The 21,610-nt window shown below is 45.8% G+C and overlaps 1 protein-coding gene across 3 annotated transcripts in view; it reads left to right on the top strand.

Annotated features, from left to right (window-relative positions):
* The window catches only part of SLC9A8 (solute carrier family 9 member A8), a 182,036-nt gene that overhangs the window by 29,373 nt on the left and 131,053 nt on the right, over nt 1–21,610 (top strand). For all 3 annotated transcript variants that reach the window (XM_063958882.1, XM_063958884.1, XM_063958883.1), the window contains exons 2-3: nt 3,371–3,549; nt 20,632–20,712. In XM_063958882.1, the coding sequence (XP_063814952.1) occupies nt 3,371–3,549; nt 20,632–20,712 (260 nt within the window). The remainder of the gene's footprint in view (nt 1–3,370; nt 3,550–20,631; nt 20,713–21,610) is intronic.

Below are 21,610 nucleotides of genomic sequence, written 5' to 3'. Positions count from 1 at the left end.
GGATGCGTACCTCCACGTTCCAATTTACCCCTCACACCAGGGGTACCTCAGGTTCGTTGTGCAAAACTGTCACTATCAGTTTCAGACGCTGCCGTTCGGATTGTCCACGGCACCTCGGGTCTTTACAAAGGTAATGGCCGAGATGATGATTCTTCTTCGAAGAAAAGGCGTATTAATTATCCCATACTTGGACGATCTCCTAGTAAGGGCAAGGTCCAGAGAACAGCTAGAGAGGGGATTAGCACTGTCTCAAGAAGTGCTAAAACAGCACGGCTGGATTCTGAATATTCCAAAATCCCAGTTAATGCCGACAACTCGTCTGCTGTTCCTAGGGATGATTCTGGACACGGTTCAGAAAAAGGTTTTTCTCCCGGAGGAAAAAGCCAAGGAGTTATCCGAGCTTGTCAGGAACCTCCTAAAACCAGGAAAGGTGTCTGTACATCAATGCACAAGAGTCCTGGGAAAAATGGTGGCTTCTTACGAAGCAATTCCATTCGGCAGATTCCATGCACGAATTTTCCAGAGGGATCTGTTGGACAAATGGTCAGGGTCGCATCTTCAGATGCACCAGCGGATAACCCTGTCTCCAAGGACAAGGGTATCTCTTCTGTGGTGGTTGCAGAGTGCTCATCTATTGGAGGGCCGCAGATTCGGCATACAGGATTGGATCCTGGTGACCACGGACGCCAGCCTGAGAGGCTGGGGAGCAGTCACACAAGGAAAAAACTTCCAGGGAGTGTGGACGAGCCTGGAAACGTCTCTTCACATAAACATTCTGGAACTAAGAGCAATCTACAATGCTCTAAGCCAGGCAGAACCTCTGCTTCAAGGAAAACCGGTGTTGATCCAGTCGGACAACATCACGGCAGTCGCCCATGTAAACAGACAGGGCGGCACAAGAAGCAGGAGTGCAATGGCAGAAGCTGCAAGGATTCTTCGCTGGGCAGAGAATCATGTGATAGCACTGTCAGCAGTGTTCATCCCGGGAGTGGACAACTGGGAAGCAGACTTCCTCAGCAGACACGACCTTCACCCGGGAGAGTGGGGACTTCATCCGGAAGTCTTCCACATGCTGGTAACCCGTTGGGAAAGACCAATGGTGGACATGATGGCGTCTCGCCTCAACAAAAAACTGGACAGGTATTGCGCCAGGTCAAGAGATCCGCAGGCAATAGCTGTGGACGCGCTGGTAACGCCTTGGGTGTACCAGTCGGTGTATGTGTTTCCTCCTCTGCCTCTCATACCAAAAGTATTGAGAATTATACGGCAAAGAGGCGTAAGAACGATACTAGTGGTTCCGGATTGGCCAAGAAGGACTTGGTACCCGGAACTTCAAGAGATGATCACGGAAGATCCGTGGCCTCTACCTCTAAGGAGGGACTTGCTTCAGCAGGGTCCCTGTCTGTTTCAAGACTTACCGCGGCTGCGTTTGACGGCATGGCGGTTGAACGCCGGATCCTAAAGGAAAAAGGCATGCCGGAAGAAGTCATTCCTACTTTGATTAAAGCAAGGAAGGAAGTAACCGTGCAACACTATCACCGCATTTGGCGAAGATATGTTGCGTGGTGCGAGGATCGGAGTGCTCCGACGGAGGAATTTCAACTGGGTCGATTCCTACATTTCCTGCAATCAGGATTGTCTATGGGTCTCAAATTGGGATCTATTAAGGTTCAAATTTCGGCCCTGTCGATTTTCTTTCAAAAAGAATTGGCTTCAGTTCCTGAAGTCCAGACTTTTGTTAAGGGAGTGCTGCATATACAGCCTCCTGTGGTGCCTCCAGTGGCACCGTGGGATCTCAATGTGGTTTTGGAATTTCTAAAATCTCATTGGTTTGAACCACTAAAAAAGGTGGATTTAAAATATCTCACATGGAAAGTGACCATGTTACTAGCCCTGGCTTCGGCCAGGAGAGTGTCAGAACTGGCAGCTTTATCTTACAAAAGCCCATATCTGATTTTCCATTCGGACAGGGCAGAACTGCGGACTCGTCCGCATTTTCTCCCTAAGGTGGTGTCAGCATTTCATCTGAACCAGCCTATTGTAGTGCCTGCGGCTACAAGTGACTTGGAGGACTCCAAGTTACTGGACGTTGTCAGAGCATTAAAAATATATATTGCAAGAACAGCTGGAGTCAGAAAATCTGACTCGTTGTTTATATTGTATGCACCCAACAAGATGGGTGCTCCTGCGTCTAAGCAGACGATTGCTCGTTGGATCTGTAGCACAATCCAACTTGCACATTCTGTGGCAGGCCTGCCACAGCCTAAATCTGTAAAGGCCCACTCCACAAGGAAGGTGGGCTCATCTTGGGCGGCTGCCCGAGGAGTCTCGGCATTACAACTTTGCCGAGCAGCTACGTGGTCAGGGGAGAACACGTTTGTAAAATTTTACAAATTTGATACTCTGGCTAAGGAGGACCTGGAGTTCTCTCATTCGGTGCTACAGAGTCATCCGCACTCTCCCGCCCGTTTGGGAGCTTTGGTATAATCCCCATGGTCCTTTCAGGAACCCCAGCATCCACTAGGACGATAGAGAAAATAAGAATTTACTTACCGATAATTCTATTTCTCGGAGTCCGTAGTGGATGCTGGGCGCCCATCCCAAGTGCGGATTATCTGCAATAATTGTACATAGTTATTGTTAACTAATTCGGGTTATTGTTTAGGAAGCCATCTTTCAGAGGCTCCTCTGTTATCATACTGTTAACTGGGTTTGATCACAAGTTGTACGGTGTGATTGGTGTGGCTGGTATGAGTCTTACCCGGGATTCAAAATTCCTCCCTTATTGTGTACGCTCGTCCGGGCACAGTACCTAACTGAGGCTTGGAGGAGGGTCATAGGGGGAGGAGCCAGTGCACACCACCTGATCGGAAAGCTTTACTTTTTGTGCCCTGTCTCCTGCGGAGCCGCTATTCCCCATGGTCCTTTCAGGAACCCCAGCATCCACTACGGACTCCGAGAAATAGAATTATCGGTAAGTAAATTCTTATTTTTTTGCCCACACCCCTTCCACATGAAGCCACGTCCCTATATTTTTGGCAAGTGGGGCGAGCTGCTGTATGTGGCCCTCGGATACTGACAGGAAATGTCAAGTGGCCCCCCAGCTGAAATAATTGCCCACCCCTGCTCTAGCACGTAAGAGAAAATAAAGCAGCCGGTATTTACCCTGCACAGAAACAAAATAACCCACCCAAATCTAACTCTCTCTGCACGTTATATCTGCCACACCTGCAGTGCACATGGTTTTGCCCAACTGCTAACAAATTTGCTGCTGCAATCAACTCTGAATTACCCCCATAGAGTCTAGTTGTTGTTGGTATGTTGGGAAGATAATGCTTTCATGTAGATGTTCATATGATCTTTTTTATAGGATGCGCAATGACAGCCATGGAGACTATAACAGCACACTGCTTACCACCCTGGCCATTACTACAAAGCTGGTACTACCTACCCCAGCCAAGCCCCTTATACCGGTCCAGACTGGAGTGCAGGCACAACAGGAGGAACAATCGAGTGGCATGTCCATCTTCTTTAGTCTTTTGGTCTTGGGTAAGTGCCTTGACTCTTCATATTAGTAGGCCCAAGCATACAATGATTTGCTGGGAGTCATTTATAAACTGAAAGCACCGAGAGAGAAAAAACGCACTTAAAAATCTATTTTATACATCAGGATCAGACACCCTGTATTTTTTTTAAATTGACATCACATGCAGGTAGCACATAGGGGCTGGTAACTTCTTTGCAGTGCATTTCCTTACATAGGAGTTGTGTTTTGCTGCAGCCCAAATTAGTTATGTGTAAGGAGCAGTTTGCTGGGCAAAATACAAGTTTGCCATTTATGGGCACTGCTACTTAAATGAATAGTGTAACATATGAAACTGTGGCTCTGACTTATGCTGTGTGACTGGCACTGGAATGTCGTGATTAACGTATCACATGAACAGTCTCTATTACACATATTCACTTTAAGGGGTGTATTCAATACCTGTCAGAAACTGCCGTCTTGTTGGAAAGACGTCAGTTTCCGACAGGTTTAGGTCGGAAGGGGTTCCGACCTATTCAAGGCTGTTTTTTTCCGACAAGTCGGGAATTCCTGACTTGTCGGAAAACACGTGTATTGTCGGGAACGCGGCTAAACCCACAGGTTTTGACCCCGGTTCCGACAATGTCAATCCGACTTTTTTTTAAAGTCGGATTGACATTGTCGGAACCAGGGAGATGAGACGGGGGAGCGGAGAAAGGTCATGAGGGCGAGTGGGGGGGGGGGGGGGGGGGGGGGGCGGGACCATGTCTGTTTTTTCCTGTGTATTAGATAGGAAAAAACAGACTCCCAACAGACTTTTCAAACAATTGAATACCTCCCTTATGTGTCTTCACTTGCGACACTGAAGTTATGACTGAGTCTGAATAAGCCCCTATGTGCGGTCACATATAGGTAGTCCGTAAAAATGCAGTTACTTGCTCCAGGAATAAGAACTGATTGCATACTAGTGATGGGGTAAGATAATGCATATTATCTACTATATATGGTACTACACAGATGACATGAAGTAGATGTGTCATAACCACACCCCACTGACATAATACATCTGTGGCTACATGTTACATGATATCTATTCCCTAAAAAAGTGATCTCCACACTACTACAATTAAGCTATTGTAAATAAAGATTCCCCCTTCAGTCACCATGCGTTTAGGTAGATATTTAAATTGTACTTCTTGTTCTGTGTTGCTGTCAGTTTTCTAAGGTTACTCTCCCACATAGTTATTGTATTACGTACACAAAAGAAAAAAAGATTATCCTTAATTGGAGCACACCTAATGCCCAAGATTAGGTGTTCCCCGAGTAATGATAATCTCTTTCTTTTGTGTAGTACTATTTTTCTGGAAAAATAGGTTCAGGAAGTACGGGTTTGGGCCTAGAACTATTAAAAAAGTGATAGATAGATAGATAGATAGATAGATAGATAGATAGATAGATAGATAGATAGATAGATAGAACCGTGCCACTGTGACAACACAAATCGAATGTCGCATAGGTTGCCTAATCGTGCCCCAGTTGACATCACAGTAATAAGCTGTTACTTGTAGGAGGGTATCCAATTAACTGTGATAATGCGATCTGCGATCGCAGCTAAAGTTATCGCACCTATCTCCCTATGAGTTTTTTTTTTTTTTTTTAAATGTGTTTTTTATTGATCAGCGAGGTAACAGTAAGGCAAGTTTTACAATAAACATTGCATAAACAGTATTGCACTAACATTTATACACTGTAAATATACTTTTACTCCGCTTAAGCCCTGAGTAATAATAATTTGGAACAGTAGAGGGTGTGTGTCAACATCTGGGATGAGTGAGGTTTAGCTGGTGTATATAAGTGGTGTGGAGTCTTACGCTTAAGCGCTCAAAATCTCAGAAATTCAAAAATTCTAATTTCAATAATTCAAAAATTCAAAGATTCAAAAATTCAAAAATTCAAAAGGGGGGAGGTGTTGAGTCTACAGTTTCTAGCAGGTACCATTTCGTATCTTTGAAACATTTCCGTAGAGCTTCTTTTGTGACCTGGGTGAGGGTCTGAACGTAAGGTAGCCAAGTGTGGAAAAATGTCTCGGTCAGTTTATCTTTTTGTAAAACGGTGTTGGTCCAGTCTAGATGGAATAGGTGAGAGATCCTAGGGTGTAGTAGTGAGATGGGGGTGGGGTCAGTGGATATCCATTGTGAGAGAATCGTTTTTTTTTGTGGCAGCTGCCAGTTTAATTAACAGAATGCGTTGCCCTTTGGACAGATCGGGGGGGTGTTGTTTCGGGGTTATGCCCCAAAATGCCCACGTCTTAGTAATGGTAAATTGTAGCTGTAAGTCTGTTGTGATGTATGATTGGAGCGCTTGCCATAGTGCTTGTACCTTTGGGCACGACCATAGGCAGTGTATCAGGTCTGCTTCTGGCTCGGTGCATTTGAAGCAATGAGAGGAGGAAGCTGCTCCGATAAGGTATCGTAGTTTTGGGGTGACGTATGCTCTATGTAGGATTTTTTGATGCATTTCAGAGTATGTGACTGAGCCTAATGTTTTGTCTAAGTAAATATTGGCCTCAAGGATCAGTTTCATTGTGAGGTCTGGGAATTCCAGTTTCCATTTTAGGAGGCCTACTGAGCCGGTTTCCACATCTAGTAGAGTACGGGAGTATGTGTATATGAGTGCTGTGGGAAAGTTACTATTTTGGGTGCGTCGTAGTGTTTTGTCCAGGGTATGGGAGCTGTCCTGTAGGGATATCGAGGAGGTAACCTTTTGTACATAGCTACATGCCTGCAAGAAGGGGAAAATTGGGATCATTAAAGATGGAAAACGTGCTATAAGTTGAGAATGTGTTAATAAGGTTAGAGTTTCGGTATGTAGGAAGTGGTGAATGAATTTTAGACCGCCCTCGTACCAAGTCTGGAATATAGGGGAGGTGTTGTGAGGTTTGAAATTTGGGTTATTCCAGAGAGGTAAGAATAGTGATGTATATTGAGATATTTTCAGTCGGGAGCGAATCTGTCTCCATGCTACGCAAGTAGAGGAGATAAGTATATTGTCTGCCACGCAGCTCGGCATGGAGGTGGGTGTGGTGTGTAATAAAGATACCAGATTCTGAGATGGAGTAAAAGATTGTTCTAATTGTGTGTTGGCATATATGTCTTGACCGCCAATCCAGTCCAAAGCGATTCTATAGTTGGCTGCCAAGGCATAGGAGTGAAGGCATGGTAAATTTAGGCCACCAATAGAACGAGGTTGGCGTAATTTGAATAATGAGAACCTAGGGCGTTTATCTGCCCAGATAAATTTGGTCAGTGCTTTGTCCAATTGAGCTAGTGTGTGTTTGGGAGGGATCAATGGAAGCATCTGAATTACATAAAGGAGGCGGGGAAAACTTATCATTTTGTATAAGTGACTCCTGCCAGTATATGTAAGGGGAAGGTGGGACCACCTGGCAAAGTCTGTGTATGTTCTGGCCAATAATGGGGAGAGATTAAGCGAGTATAACTTGGATGGGTGATCAGGGATTTTAATCCCTAGATAAGTAATGCAGTTGTTTGTGGCCCAGTGAAATGGGAATGTTTCCCCCCAGCCTGCTTTAATTGAGGGAAAAAAGGCTAGCGCTTCTGTTTTGGAGTGATTAATTTTAAAGCCCGATACTAATTCAAATGAGTTTAAAATGTCAAGTAGGTGCGGCATGGCTTTTCGGGGATTGCTGAAGTAAAGTAGGATGTCATCCGCAAATGCTGATAATTTAATTTCATGATTGGCCAGTTTTATACCTTGCCATCTATTTTCTCTGTAGAAATGGCGAAGAAGGGGGTCCAAAGCTAAATTAAATAAGAGGGGGGATAGAGGGCAACCCTGCCTGGTGCCGCGGTATAGGGAGAATAGTCTCGAATTGTGGCCATTCACCGTCAAGAAGGCTTGTGGCGTTTGGTAGATGATATGAAATATCTTAACAAAAGCGGTACCAAAGTTTTGAAGTCTAAGTAGTCTGTCTATGTGGGCCCAGGACACTCGGTCAAATGCTTTGTCTGCGTCGCAGCTCAAAACCATATTGTCTAGCTCCATTGAATCGTGAGTTTTATACATAGCTGCCAGCAATGAGCGAACATTATGTACTGAGTGTCTATTACGCATAAATCCTGTTTGGGCAGGATGTAGCCGTTTTGGTAGGATTACTTGGAGACGAGTGGCAAGAATTTTTGTAAATAATTTAAAGTCTTGGTTTAGCAGTGATATTGGGCGATAGGATGAGACTAGGGTATGGTCTTTATTGGGTTTAGGGAGGACTATGATTCGGGCCGTGTTGAAGTCAGTCGGGGCGGGGTGTCCCTCCAAAAGCGCATTATATAATCGCCTGAGGTGTTCGCTTATGTGTGGGAGGAGTAGCTTGTAATAGGTTGCTGACATACCGTCGGGTCCTGGGGATTTCCCATTTGGCAGGGATTTGATGGTTGATTCCAATTCTGTTGCAGTAATGGGGCTGGTGAGGAAATCTCTGTCGTCTTCAGAAAGTGTAGGGAGATTTGCCTGTGTCAAAAACTCCTCATCTGCTGTGGGGTAGTCAGGCGGTGCTGTGTATAACTTCTCAAAGAAAGTTAGGAAAGTGTCGCTAATCTGTTCTTGTGTCCCTGAGGGGGGTCCGTCTGTGTCTCTAATTGAGGTGATGTATTTTGGTTTGGCATGAGTTTTCACCATGTTTGCTAACAGCTTTCCTGGGCGGTTGCCCCAGCGAAAGTATTTATTAGATTGAAAGGAGAGAAATAGTTTGGCCCGTTCAGCACAGAGAGTGTCATGTATTGATTTGGTGTCTTTATATAGTTTCCTGTTAGTCTCGGATGGGTCCGCTAGCAATTGGGAATAGGTCGCGGCTACTTGAAGGGATGCCTCTGCCATCCTCTCTCGAAGTTGTCTTTTCCTGGCAGCAACATAGGAAATAATTTGCCCTCTAAGGACGGGTTTAGAAGCCTGCCAGAAAAGATTTACGTCATTGACATGGGCTGTATTATCCTGTGTATAGTTGAGATATGATTGTGTCAAGAAGAGTTTGAAGTCTTCCGAGTGGGCAAGATATTCAGGGAATCGCCAGGTGTAAGAGTAGTGTCTGGGTGTGGTTAGTTTTATTGTCAGGGTGATGGGGGCGTGGTCAGATATGAGTATATTGGCTATGGTGGAGTCTATTATTCTGTGTATTGAAGAGGTTGGTACTAGCCAGTAGTCCAGTCTGGAGAATAGTTTATGTGGGTGTGAGAAGAAGGTGTACTCCCTAGAGTCAGGGTGGAGGAATCTCCAAGGATCTAGTAGTTGTAAGGAGTCTTGCAGTAGTGATAGGGATGGTGGAAGTGATCTAGTGTGGTTTAGCTGTCTGGGGCCACCGGACACATCTAATAATGGGTCTAATACAATATTGAGGTCCCCTCCTATGATCAAGACTCCCTCCGTCCAATCCTGCAATTTAACATAGATGTCTGTGAAAAAGGAAGCATTCGGTCCTGTAGGGGCGTAAATACAAGCTAAGGTAAAGAGTTCTCCCTCGATTTCCATCTTTAGGAACAAGAACCTGCCTTCGGGGTCTACCCAGTCGTCTTTGATCGTATAGTTCAAAGATCTGCGAAATAGAAGTAGTACTCCCCTTGTTTTTGTTGTATAGGAAGCGCTTTTGAAGTCTCCAACCCAGACGTCTCTAAGTGTGTTGGGATCATTGAGACGCCAGTGTGTTTCTTGCAAGAATACTATATCAGGGTGAAATTTTTTGAGGTGGGTTAATACCTTTTTCCTCTTGACTGGTGTGTTCAGGCCCTCTACATTCCATGAGACTAACTTAAGGGACGTCTTTGAGCCCTCAGTAGAGGTCCCAGTGTCCCTAGGGGCTGTCATTATCCAATTCCCAGTCTGGTGGAACGCAGCAGGAGAAGCCACGAACGAGAGTCCTTTCCCCTGTCCCAGCTTGCAGGGGGAGGACTAGTGTGATGTGTCGGGCGAGCTAGCGGAGATAGGGTATACATATTATAACCAAACAAAATAGTGCAAAAGGAAAATTGTAGCCACTGTAGTATCGGCCACCAATCATAACAATTTTTTAAATTTTTGAACCAAGGTAGACAGTAACGAAAACCGTCCATCTGTAACAGAAACTTTAGGTTGGTTAGTGGGGGGGGGGGGGGAGGTAATAACAACCATATAACAACAATCAACCATGTGTTATCCATTGGACAAAGGAGAAAGATGTAATTTCGGAGGGCGATACTTGAGTCTGGAAAAGTCAGTCAGCATCATCCATACGAAGGGTAGTTGGTGATGATGAGAGAGACTTGAGGAAATTCCGAGCTGTTTCTGGTGTGACGAAGAAATAGGGCTTGCCGTCATGAAGGATTCTCAGTTTTGCTGGGTACAAGAGGGCAAATCTGATGTTTTTAGTATGGAGTTCTTTGCATATAGGGGAAAACTCCCGTCGTTGTGTTGAGACTTGAAGAGAGAAGTCTTGAAACAAAAGGAGTTTGAATTCCTTATATCGTAGGTCAGGGCATTTGCGATATGCTTCCATGATCCTGACTTTGTCAAGGTAATTTAATAGCCTGAAGATGACTGGTCTAGGGCGTGATGGAGAGGATTGTGAGGATTGCCTGTCCGGGCCAATACGATGGGCTCTTTCCACCAGATAAGAGGTAGGGGAAGAGGGTAGGTTAAGGGTTGTGGGGAGCCATTGTGTGACCAAGTCCATTAGATCTGTTTGTCTGACAGTTTCTGGGAGGCCAATCAGGCGCAGGTTATTCCGGCGATTCCGATTTTCTAAATCTTCGATCTTGTCGGACATGGCCGCTAAGGTGTTGTCGTGTGTTTCTTGTTGGGATTGGATAGTTTGGTAGTCGTCTTCTAAGGTAGATATTCGATCCTCGGCTTCAACCAGGCGTTGGGTGTGTTGGGTCAGTTGCGCTGCTGCTGACGTAATTGCTTCCATTAGGGGTGCTAATTTCGCATCCAACAAAGGAGATATGATGTCTGAAATTTCTCTGGCCCTTTGTATTGAGGACGGGCTAGCATGGACGTCAGTAGGTATCGTATCGTCAGAGAGTTGTCTGTTTGGTGAATATGGGGATCCCTGGGAGATAATGCTGGGTTCTCTCTCTTTGGCCGTTGGTTTATTTTTGTTTTGAGGATTTTTATTCGCACGGGATGTTTTGGCCACGTATCTTTCCATGTTGGGGAATATATATCCTCCAAGAGGCCTGAGGTCTCCAACGTTCTGGACTTCGGTCTTGGGAAGTAGGGGGCCTCGGTTTTTGTGATGAGGGGAGGGGTGTGTGTGTTTGTTACACACGGTTGTGTTGTATTGGGGTGAGTTGAGGTGGGGGGGGGGGGGGGTAACACGGGATCCTGGGGGCTAGCAGGTGAGAACAGCGGCTTGCTGCAAGATGCCAGGGATCCCTCGGGCAGCCGGGTCAGCTCCTCTTTCAAGACCCAAGATGGCCGCCGTCATTTATTGCACACTTTTTGTGTACGTATCGGTGGATGTTGGAGGGGTGAGTGAATGAAATACAATTCAGCACAGTATGGGTGCGGGTGGACCAGTGGCAGGTCCCGTCCCTGTCCGAGGGCTATTAGTTATGGGGATGGGCCCTTCGGTATTGATTAGGTAGTTATGTAGCGTGGTATAGTGCACGACTGTGTGGAAATATTTATAAGCAGGTTCCCAGTAGCAGCTATGATGCCAGGACCTATTCCCCGTTCCAGGGTATCAGTGGGTCTGGGGAGGTGTAGACACGCGGGTCCAGGGGGTCTGCTATCTCAGCGGGGTTATAACAATGAAGAGAGCCAGCTGTAGGACAGGGGCGCAGTGCGGTGTTGTTGCTGCGTGTCCCCAATAGTCCGCTCGGTGCTGCTAGCTGCGGCCGGCCGCTGACGTGCGGAGCGGGTGTTAGTGGAGGGAGAGTGCGGCAGGGGATCGGCTCACCTCTGTAGCTGTATGCAGCCGTATGCAGCCGCCGGGATGTGTGTTCGTCCCGTCGCGTCTCTGCTGTGCAGGTCCCGAGACCCAAGATGGCCGCCACGTCCGGAGCTCTGTGTCCCCGGCGTCTCTCCTCTCTCCCCTCGAGCAAGGTGTTGTATTGATTCGGGGAGGGGGTCCGGTCTCTGATGGTGCAGGCGGGTGCGGTCTGGTCTGGGGAATACCTCCGGGCCTCCGGGCTTGGTATTCTGTACGGTCCGGTCCGCTACGCTGCGTCAGCGCCTGTAATTTAATTTAGGCCCCGGCTTCAGTATGGTGGGCAGGCCGCAATCCGCGGGAGCCAGTATACCGGCTCCCCGATTCCGCAGCTTTGCTCCACCGTATTGGGGGACTCTCACAGCCTTAGGGGGGGCGAGGTTTGGATGGATTCTGTGAGATATGGGGATAAATAGTAGGGTTTTGTGCTCAGGTCTAGTGGAGCTTTCTGCTTGTGCTGCCTTTCACTTCAGCCTCTCTCCCTATGAGTTTGTGATAATTCTAGCTGGCAAAACCAGAGATAAATATAGGAGAAAATGGGAAAATCTGCCTGTACCCCCAAAATAGCCAAGCTAGTATAAGAAAATATTATAGAAGTCTTTTAGTGCCCAAAATAAAACTATTTGGTGTAATTAATCTATTTTTTTTCAGCAAAATAAGTGCTCTCAATAAATTTGGGGTACATAAAAATGGGTATAAGTATATATTTGGGTAATTTTAGAAGAAGTTTAAAAGAAAAGTGGAAAGGGAACGATTACTCCCACCTGCAAGTCTAAAAACACTTGTCCCACTCATAAAGCACCCCAATATAACTGTGCTATACTTTCTACCTCAATTTCCATCACTTTGCATTTTTTAACCCCAAAAATGACATTATTGGGCAATTAAAAATAATAACATCTAATTTCCTAATTAGTCATTCAGGGGGGTGTCCCAGAGGTTCTGAACCAAATCCAAACATATCTACCTTAAAATAGGCATTTTGCACTACTAAATTTGTGATAAACCCTATGGAGACTTTTCGCCAGTAACTTTTCGCAGCTAATTGGGTACCAAGTTAGCGCAAATGTGATAAAATATTGCGAATCCACGTTATTGCAGCTGTTTGGATAACCCCATCATTGTGTTCTAATACAATACTTAAAATGATGTACAAAAGAGGGAATGCAGAATCAGCTGGTTTTCCATATAAAAAGATTGATGGTTCCTGGCAATGTATTCAAACAAGAGGGAGCTGGTATAATAGTAGTGCAGTAAGATAATAGCGGTGGAATTATAATGTCTAAATGATGGAATGTTTTTGGACCTGTGATGAGGGGACATTGATTAGAAAGTGTGCAGGATTGTGTGTTATGTGCTGGAAAATATATGTGAGGGTAAAAGTCGTCTGACGCCTCACATGACTGCCCTGCTCACATGATCACATTGATTGCAGTCACAAGTCAGTTGTGCAGAACAATAGTGTCTTTGAAATCATGAGTTTCTGTGCAACTAAGGAGCCATCCTGTCCTCACATTAAATAACTGTGATTACCAGTCTGCACAAAGCATTGAGCCTGACAGAGAACTTTGTGGCTATAATCAGGTACTGACTTCTCATGTCATATAATAAAGGTTTTCCTATGGTCAAGGCAAGGATGACCTACAAATCTCATTCTCCTATTTGTGATTATAACGGAACATTACACTTACCAAATTATGACCATGTGTAATGAGAGGCCTTTATTCTTACTTCTTTCTTAAGCTCTAATTTAACCTCTTGACATTCTTGTGCCTGAATAAATTATAATTATGCACAAAACATAATATATACCAAACAACAAAGAAAGCACCTATCAGAGTCAGCAGTGTAGCTACAGTATAGCCAATCCCTGTGGTTTTCTAGTTCTGGCAGATTGGTTGTCATCATCCGGTATTTACTCCTGGCAACCTACAAATACAGTAATATGGCTTTCTTGTGTGTGTGTGTGTGTGTGTGTGTATGTATGTGTCTGTCTTCCTGTCTGCACCGGTTTGTGATTGCACAAACATGCCTATACATTAAGACACCCCTTCCCTCCTACATGCCAGAGTCATACAAGTCTGCATAGGCCCATATATGTGTGTGTCTGCTTTTTGGGGAAAGTGATCTTGATGTGACTCAGGAGTAGATGTATCAAACCTTATAGAGAGATAAAATGGAGAAAGATAAAGTATCAACCAATCAGCTCCTGTCATTTTTCAAACACAGCCTGTATCAGGCAGTTAGTAGCTGATTAGTTAGTACTTTATCTCTCCCCAAGCTTTACTAAATATCCCCCTCAGTCACTTTCATGATCTTAGTTGGTGGTATTTTGGTCTTCAGTATGGCCGCCACACATGTGCCATTACAACTGCCCACCAGACTCCTCCATCATGGTCGTGGTGCATGCACCACTACACTGGGTCCTTGCTTAGTCGCCTGTCTATTTCTCGCTGCCATGATGTATCATGCAGAAGGCCATCTCTGAATGTACAACACGTCCAACCTTGAGGTGGTTGGACTTACTGCTGCAGGAATCCACATGGGTTCCACCCCTATCCGATAAGAACAGGAAACTGCTCAAGGCTGCAGGGAGTCACAAGTAAAGTGGCAGTTGCGTTAGCCTGATATTCTACCGAGAGTATCCATTCAACTAATTTGAGGGATTGTGCAAGTGGAAACCTCTACTGCCCATTGATTTGACACCACCTGCAGCAACAGTCATCACAAATATCTGCACTTGAACCAGCACCATGCTGGGTGCAGGAGATGCATCTGAGCGAGGCTTCCCTACCCGGTGCGCATACCTCAGAATTGTCAAGCCTGAGTTCTGACTCTGGCCAGTGGAGATCTCAGGCGTAGGGGCTGACTGGAATGTAAATCTGGGAGCTTTGATAACGTTCTTATACATTAACCAGGATATGGTAAACTTGAGCATAGGCCCGAAGGCGTGACCAGAATGGAGGAGAATATAAAATAAAACAAGTCTTATTCAGCACGCAAGATGGTACAGATAGTGGCAGATGGTATTAGACTCAATAATCGGTATCACAGATAATGTAGTAACATTGGCACAGGAACAAGGGTAATGCTCTAGCAGATGTAACATCGATGGCAAGATGTAATATGAGATGCAGTGTAAACCACTGATGAAGTCCCAATATAAATGAGTATACAATAGTAGACCCAGTTGCAGTGTAAACCACTGACGAAGTCCCAGTATGAAGGACTACACAATGTTACTGACCACTGGAGAAAGAAAGGATACTGATGGTACTGGATATTGATGGCAGAGCACCAGTGTAGCTAGAGATCGATGGCGGAACACCGATGGAGCAGGAGATCGATGTCGGAACACCGATGGAGCTAGAGATCGATGGCGGAGCACCAATGGTGGCAAGTATCGGTGGTGGAACACTGATGGAGCTAGAGATCGATGGCGGAACACCAATGGAGCGGAGTATCAATGGTGGAACACCGATGTAGCTGAGTATCGATGGTGGAACACCGATGGAGCCGGGCAAAGCTGCGAGCTGGATAGAACTCAGGTCTCAGGGCAGAATGGAAACTGCTGGAGCAAGGTAACCTGGAAGCAGCTGAGAGCAAACAGCCATACAGGGTATGACAATCATAGCACTGGCGATTAGGCAGTCCTTACCCAGCATTCTTATAGCAGCCAGTGTGCAGGGATTGGCTGGGACAATCAGCTGGACAGCAGGATGCTCAGTCACATGATTGGCTGTGCTGCTGTCAGGTGATCAGGACTTGTCACAGCAGTACTCCAGGCTTAGGCTCAGATGTGGATTGAGGCCTAGTAGGCCCAAACACTAGGAAGCAGACATTATGCTGAGAGAGCTATGCAGGAACAGCATGTACAGACTTTACTGCAAGCTGGGTGTGATGAACGGAGAACCCAGTTGCTGAACACTGGATCTTGGAAATTACTCACACAGAGGAATTCCTACTCAGGTGCTAATTAGCAAGTAATTAAGACTGCAGTTAGTATGTGAAGCAGATGCCTGTTTGCAGAATAAGCTGTGGTAAGTTACAGAACATGAGAAATCCAGTCAGTATCGTGACAAGAATAGCACTGAGCTTTTGATATACCTTACGACACTACCTTGATGCTCCCACAAATCAATATGGTCGTGTGCGATGACTTTGTCATCACCCAGTTCAAGCCCTGAAACACCCTGTTTCACAGATAGATCCAGCCAAGGGTTTGGGTATGAGTGACCGGCTCTGCGCTCGTCTCACTGTGGGCTTGGTGGCGAGCTGCGCTCGCCACAGGTTCTATTCCCACTCTTTTAAGAGAGATCAGAATCCGCCCCACAGTGGGCACAGGCTCGCAAAAACTGGTCAGATTGGAGGATACAGATCGGGTTGTGCTGGCCTGGGGGGTCCCATGCTCTGGACTTGAACTTTCGGAATGTTAGGGACTCATCTGATGAGGTCACCTGGCCGTGGCAGATAAACCCAAATTGTTTGGCCAAAAATTATGCTAAGAACCTCAGTTTTACTCCATGTTATATTGTTCTGATTACCAGTGATCTAGGAGGCATATTTACTAAAGTGCACGTTTTTAGAAGTGGAGATGTTGCCCATAGCAACCAGATTCTAGCTATTAACTTCAAGAAGGGACTAGATAAATGATAAATACAATCTGATTGGATGCTATGGGCAACACCTCTACTTCTATATCCGACATAGAACAAAAACACCCAGACTCTCTGCTTATAGTGCTAGGCGACTTCAGCAGAACTAACCTGAGCAAGGAGCTACCTAAGTACAAACAACGAGTCACGTTTCCCACTAGGGAAGGGCGCTCCCTTGATCACTGCTACACTACCCTCAAGTCTGCCTTCCGGTCTATCCCGTGTGCTGCACTCGGCCTATCTGACCACTGCCTCATCCACCTACTCCCTACCTATACACAGAAGCTGAGAGCGGTTAAGCCTGTTGTAAAGACTGTTAAGAAATGGACCAACGAGGCTAAGAAGAAGCTCCAGGCCTGCTCTGACTGCACGGAATGGGGGGGTCTTCAAAGCCTCGGCAACCGACCTGAATGATCTGACAGACACTGTCACATCCTACATTAGCTACTGTGAGGACATGTGTGTACCTACCAAGACTTACCGCACTTACAACAACAGCAAGCCCTGGTTCAACGCCCAGGAAACTTCATCGGGCCAAAGACGAGGCCTGTAGCAGCGGTGACAGAGCACTATACAACCGAACTAGGAACTCTCTGACTAAAGGAATCAGGCTAGCAAAAAAGCGGTTCTCGGACAAGCTGACAAACGATCTCTCCACCAATGACCCCGTATCTGTATGGAAAGGAATGCAATCCATAACCAACTACAAGAAAACATCGAAGTCCGCCACCATACACCAAGACCTAGCAGACGAACTGAACCACTTTTATTGCAGGTTCACAAAAGAAGTCCCCTGCAACCCAAACAATCACCTCTAAGTTGACCCGAACACCGACGGCCAACTCCAGGCACTGCAAGTCGCCCAAGAAAAGGTGGATGCATTGTTCAAAAGAGCCAAACCCAGGAAAGCTCCGGGTCCTGACGGAGTGTCACCATCTGCCCTAAGAGCATGTGCGGGTCAGCTTGCCCAAATATTCACCAAGATCTTCAACAAATCGCTGGAGCTACAGAAAGTCCCTTCCTGCCTCAAAAGGTCTACTATTGTCCTGGTCCCAAGAAACCCTCTATTACGAACCTGAACGACTACAGGCCGATAGCACTGATGTCTGTGGTCATGAAAACGTTCGAGCGTCTGGTTTTGAATCACCTGAAAACTGTGACTGGCCCCCAACTGGACTACCTACAGTTCGCCTATCATTCGAATCGGTGTGTCGAGGATGCAATCAACCTGGGCCTGCACTATATTCTACAGCATCTAGACATTCCCGGTACCTACGCGAGGGTCCTGTTTGTCGATTTCAGCTCGGCCTACAATACAATCGTCCCCAGCATCCTCCACCCCTAATTACTTTGCCTAAGGGTCCCAGAAGCTACCTGTTCCTGGATAGTAGACTTCCTGACAGATAGAACACGGGTGGTAAAAGCGGGGAATTCACCTTTCAAGCGTGGTCCATTAGTACAGGGGCCCCTCAGGGCTGTGTCCTCTCACCCCTGCTCTTCTCCCTGTACACAAATGACTGCACCTCAGAGGCGCAATCAGTAAAGATCATCAAATTCGCAGATGACACCACCATCATCGACCTCATTAAGGACGGGGACGAGTCAGCCTGTAGACAGGAAGTAGACCGGTTGGCCCAGTGGTGCACCCACAACAACCTTGCGCTCAGCCCCCTCAAAACTGTCGAGATGATAGCAGACTTCAGGAAGAAGTCAGCCAGTGCACCTCCGCTAACGATTGCTAACAGTGTGGTATCGCTAGTGGACTCCTTCAAGTTTCTAGGGACCACAATCTCCTGGCACCTTAAATGGGGTCCAACGCTGGCGCCACTGTTGGGAAAGCGCAGCAGAGGTTGTTCTTCCTCAGGCAGATAAGGAAGTTCAACATCCCACAGAAGCTTCTGCTCCTCTTCTACTCCGCGATTGTGGAGTCGGTACTGTGCTCCTCGATACTGGCATGGTATGGCTCCGCCAGCGCGAGGGACAGATGCAGGCTCCAAAAGGTGGTCAGAACCGCAGAGAAGATCATCGGGGCCGACCCCTCAGTCCAGGACCTGTACCTGTCCAGAGCTAAAAAGCGAGCAACGAAGATACTAAAAGACCAGCTATTCGCCGGCCACAGCATGTTTAACGTGCTTCCTTCAGGCAGGTGTTACAGGGCCGTCCCGGCCGGATCCACTAGAAGCCTCAAAAGTTTCTTTCCCCAAGCGGTCCGCCTGCTGAACTCCTGAACATTGACTGACTAGACGTACATGTAATTAACTTGTGTCCCTACGGTACGCCTATCTGTATGACTTTACTTGCCCCCCCCCCCCCCCTACTCCCACTTGCTTATCTGTTACCTACTTGGCTGTTGTATAGCAAACCGAAGACAAATTCCTAGTATACGCAAGTATACCTGGCCAATAAAGCTAATTCTAATTCTAAAAACCGTCACTTTAGTAAATATACCCTTTAGTGTTTCGAGTGTGTACCTGCATATTCCCTTATTTCCATGCGGCATTACAAGCCTCAGCATGGTAGCACCTCTTATTATGTTTATAATAGGGTGTGCAGTCCTGCCCCCTCCCATGTATTCTAGATTGGAGGATACCATCTGTAACTCAAAAGTGCTTTGCATAATTTCATATTACCATCTATTTTAAATGCGTCATTTCTGGTTGCCTGACCCCCAGATTTATGCACCCCAAAAATATGGGGACTAATTAGATACCCCTAAACCTAAATTTAAATACATAATATTTTTCTTATTTTTTTTTCCATTTCATGTTTTTTTTCCATTGTAATAAAAAAAAAATTCATAACAAAGAAAACCCTACAATCCTAAGGATTGGGGTAATAATTTGGTCACAAATGGCTGACACAATACCACATTATGCAAGGGCTTTTGTTTTTTTACATAACTCGAGTTCCACTTCAGTCTCAAACGTGAAATTTTAACAGTATGTTATTATATTGACATTGACTTGAGCCAACCTGTGTTGGACCGCTTCATCTGGATTTACCTAAAATCTATAATTAACATACATTACAATAAGTAAAAAATCTAACCTGTTTGTAGCAGCTGTAATCATGTTTTATAGAAAGGGAATATTGTCCCTAAAAGGGAAAGGGAATCCTTAACCAAATTGTGTAGCTATAACCAAATTTAGTCACATTTTCCTAATATATAAAATAAAGATTGATCTTCCTTTATAACAAAAAAAGAATAGAAAGGGGAAACAGATATTAACCTATTACATTCTATTGACTCATACCCCTTTCACACATCGACCCAGGTCTCGGCTATGTGTGAACAGCCTGTAGGGTGAACGGTATAACCTGTTTCGAGGTGACTTGGTGGGCACAGTGGAGCTTGGAGATCATCTCCAAGTGTCCACTGCCTGATTGAAGACCTGGGTCACTGGAAGACTCTGGTCTGGTGTGAATGGTGACGACCCGGGAATAACCCTGGTCCAACCGCAGTGCGTGAAAGGGGGTAAGTACCGAAACCCGTGCTCAGTTTCCCGGGTCCGAGCCGGGTTAAAGCTGGGGTTTATGTGTGACAAGGGTATTGCTGAGAACTGAAGTGTAAACGTGCCACCTGAATCTGTCATTCCTTTGTTAACTCTGAAGCAGTTCATCCCCTGTGATTAAGAGCCCCGCTGGATTGCCTTTCTGTGGCAGACAAAAATGTTTTGAGACACTGAGCATCTAAAGCTGTTTAATAATGTTGTGTTCCCTGAAGAGCACTCCTATGTGTCTGGCAGAGTTCCATGTGCATTGCAATTAACAAGCACACTGCAGTAAATAAATTACATAGGATGTTATCCTTTAATATCGAACGTAGTGCATTAACCAAGGAAACTGTCTCAGAGGTTCTGTTTCTAATAAACCCATAGGTTAAAAATAACTGTGTTAAAGTAAAAGGGGTGGAATTAAGATAAAACTGTGTTGCCTGCCTGAGATCCCTATGCCAGTACTGTACATAAAAATTTATCGATGGCTCTCAGCACAGTCACACATGAAATATCGGTGTATAAAACAGTCACTTATCGGGCCAAGAATCCCTATGTTTTTCAACTCAATTTCTGGTACCATTTTCAAAGTGTCTCTGGCATAGGAGCTCAGAGAGGCAAAGTGACCTTGTAGAAGGTGATCAATGAACCCAATACTACATATGGTGGTAATTTCTTACTGTCTGCAGTCACAGCGAGCATTACGGTTATCCCGGACTTTCTACTGCCAGATGACATAACGGTAACTTTATCCCCTTTCTTACTGACGATAACATTAGACAGTAGTTATAAGTGAAACACGGTGATGTTCATGCCTACATGTTTCTAAGTGGGCACATTTCAGAGCTGACTGTTGACCAGTAGGTATGATTTTGTATGTTTAGGCTGGATAACACACAGCTCTGAAATACCTATGTTTTGTTATACATAGTAGTGCTTGTGTTGTCCATGATGAATACGTATTCTCTTCTTTGTTTCTAGCTATTTGCATTGTATTGGTGCATCTACTCATCAAGTACAGACTCCATTTCCTGCCAGAGAGTGTGGCTGTGGTGTCATTAGGTAAGTGATGCTCTATGATGTCACAGAATCTATGCTGGTGGAAGAATGTTGCTTGCAGGGTTGTTCTGGTTCTGTCAACTAAACTAATGGTGGGCAATTACTATAGCTCGGGCAGTGACCCATCAGTAGCCTAAAAACTTCTCATGTGCTATCCATTTTTAGTATTTGGTCATTTAAGTACTATGTAAATAAATCTTTCTTTCCCTGCCATCTCTCTGTATGCAGATTCAATTGCATTTAGCATTGTACGCTTAGAGAGGTGTAACGGGGGTAAGGCGGACGTGTGTAAAGGTTCATATACACAGTGCGATGTAACCTTATGTTTTTGACTATATAGTCAAAATGGGGTGGTATTCATGTGACCGCCGGTCAGCTGACCGACAGTCACATGACCTCCTCCACGAGCCCGACGGCTCACTTTCCCGATGGTTGGCATGCCGACCAACAGGGACTATTTCCACTCGTGGGTGTCCACGACACCCATAGAGCGGGAATAGAACCCGTGGCGACCGCAGGTCGCCACCGAGCCCGCAGCGTGGCGAACGCAGCGAGCCCGCAAGGGGCTTGCTGCACTCGCCCCTCCCCGCCGGGATCCCGGCGTCGGTATGCTGCCGGGATCCCGGCGTACTACACCCGTCAAAATGGTAAGGAAAGTTAGTGCAGATCGTGTGTGTACACAGCTTGCGATACCGATGCGCGGGATCGGTATTGCTAAAAAAATAGACTTTGCAGGCAAGTCATTGTTGACTATATAGTTCAAAGTATGCCACAGTCAAAATCGCACATAGCCAAAATCGCACTGTGTGTATAGACAATATCGGTGCTTCTGGGCTCTGGGGGAGTTCAAGGGAATCTTAAAGTCAAAATCGGGCATAGACAATATCTCACCATCTGTATG

This window comes from Pseudophryne corroboree, chromosome 3 (assembly GCF_028390025.1).
Source record: "Pseudophryne corroboree isolate aPseCor3 chromosome 3, aPseCor3.hap2, whole genome shotgun sequence".
In the NCBI taxonomy this organism is placed as follows: domain Eukaryota; kingdom Metazoa; phylum Chordata; class Amphibia; order Anura; family Myobatrachidae; genus Pseudophryne; species Pseudophryne corroboree.
The sequence above is the reverse complement of the archived record's forward strand: the minus strand, read 5'-3'. Positions and strand labels throughout refer to the sequence as shown.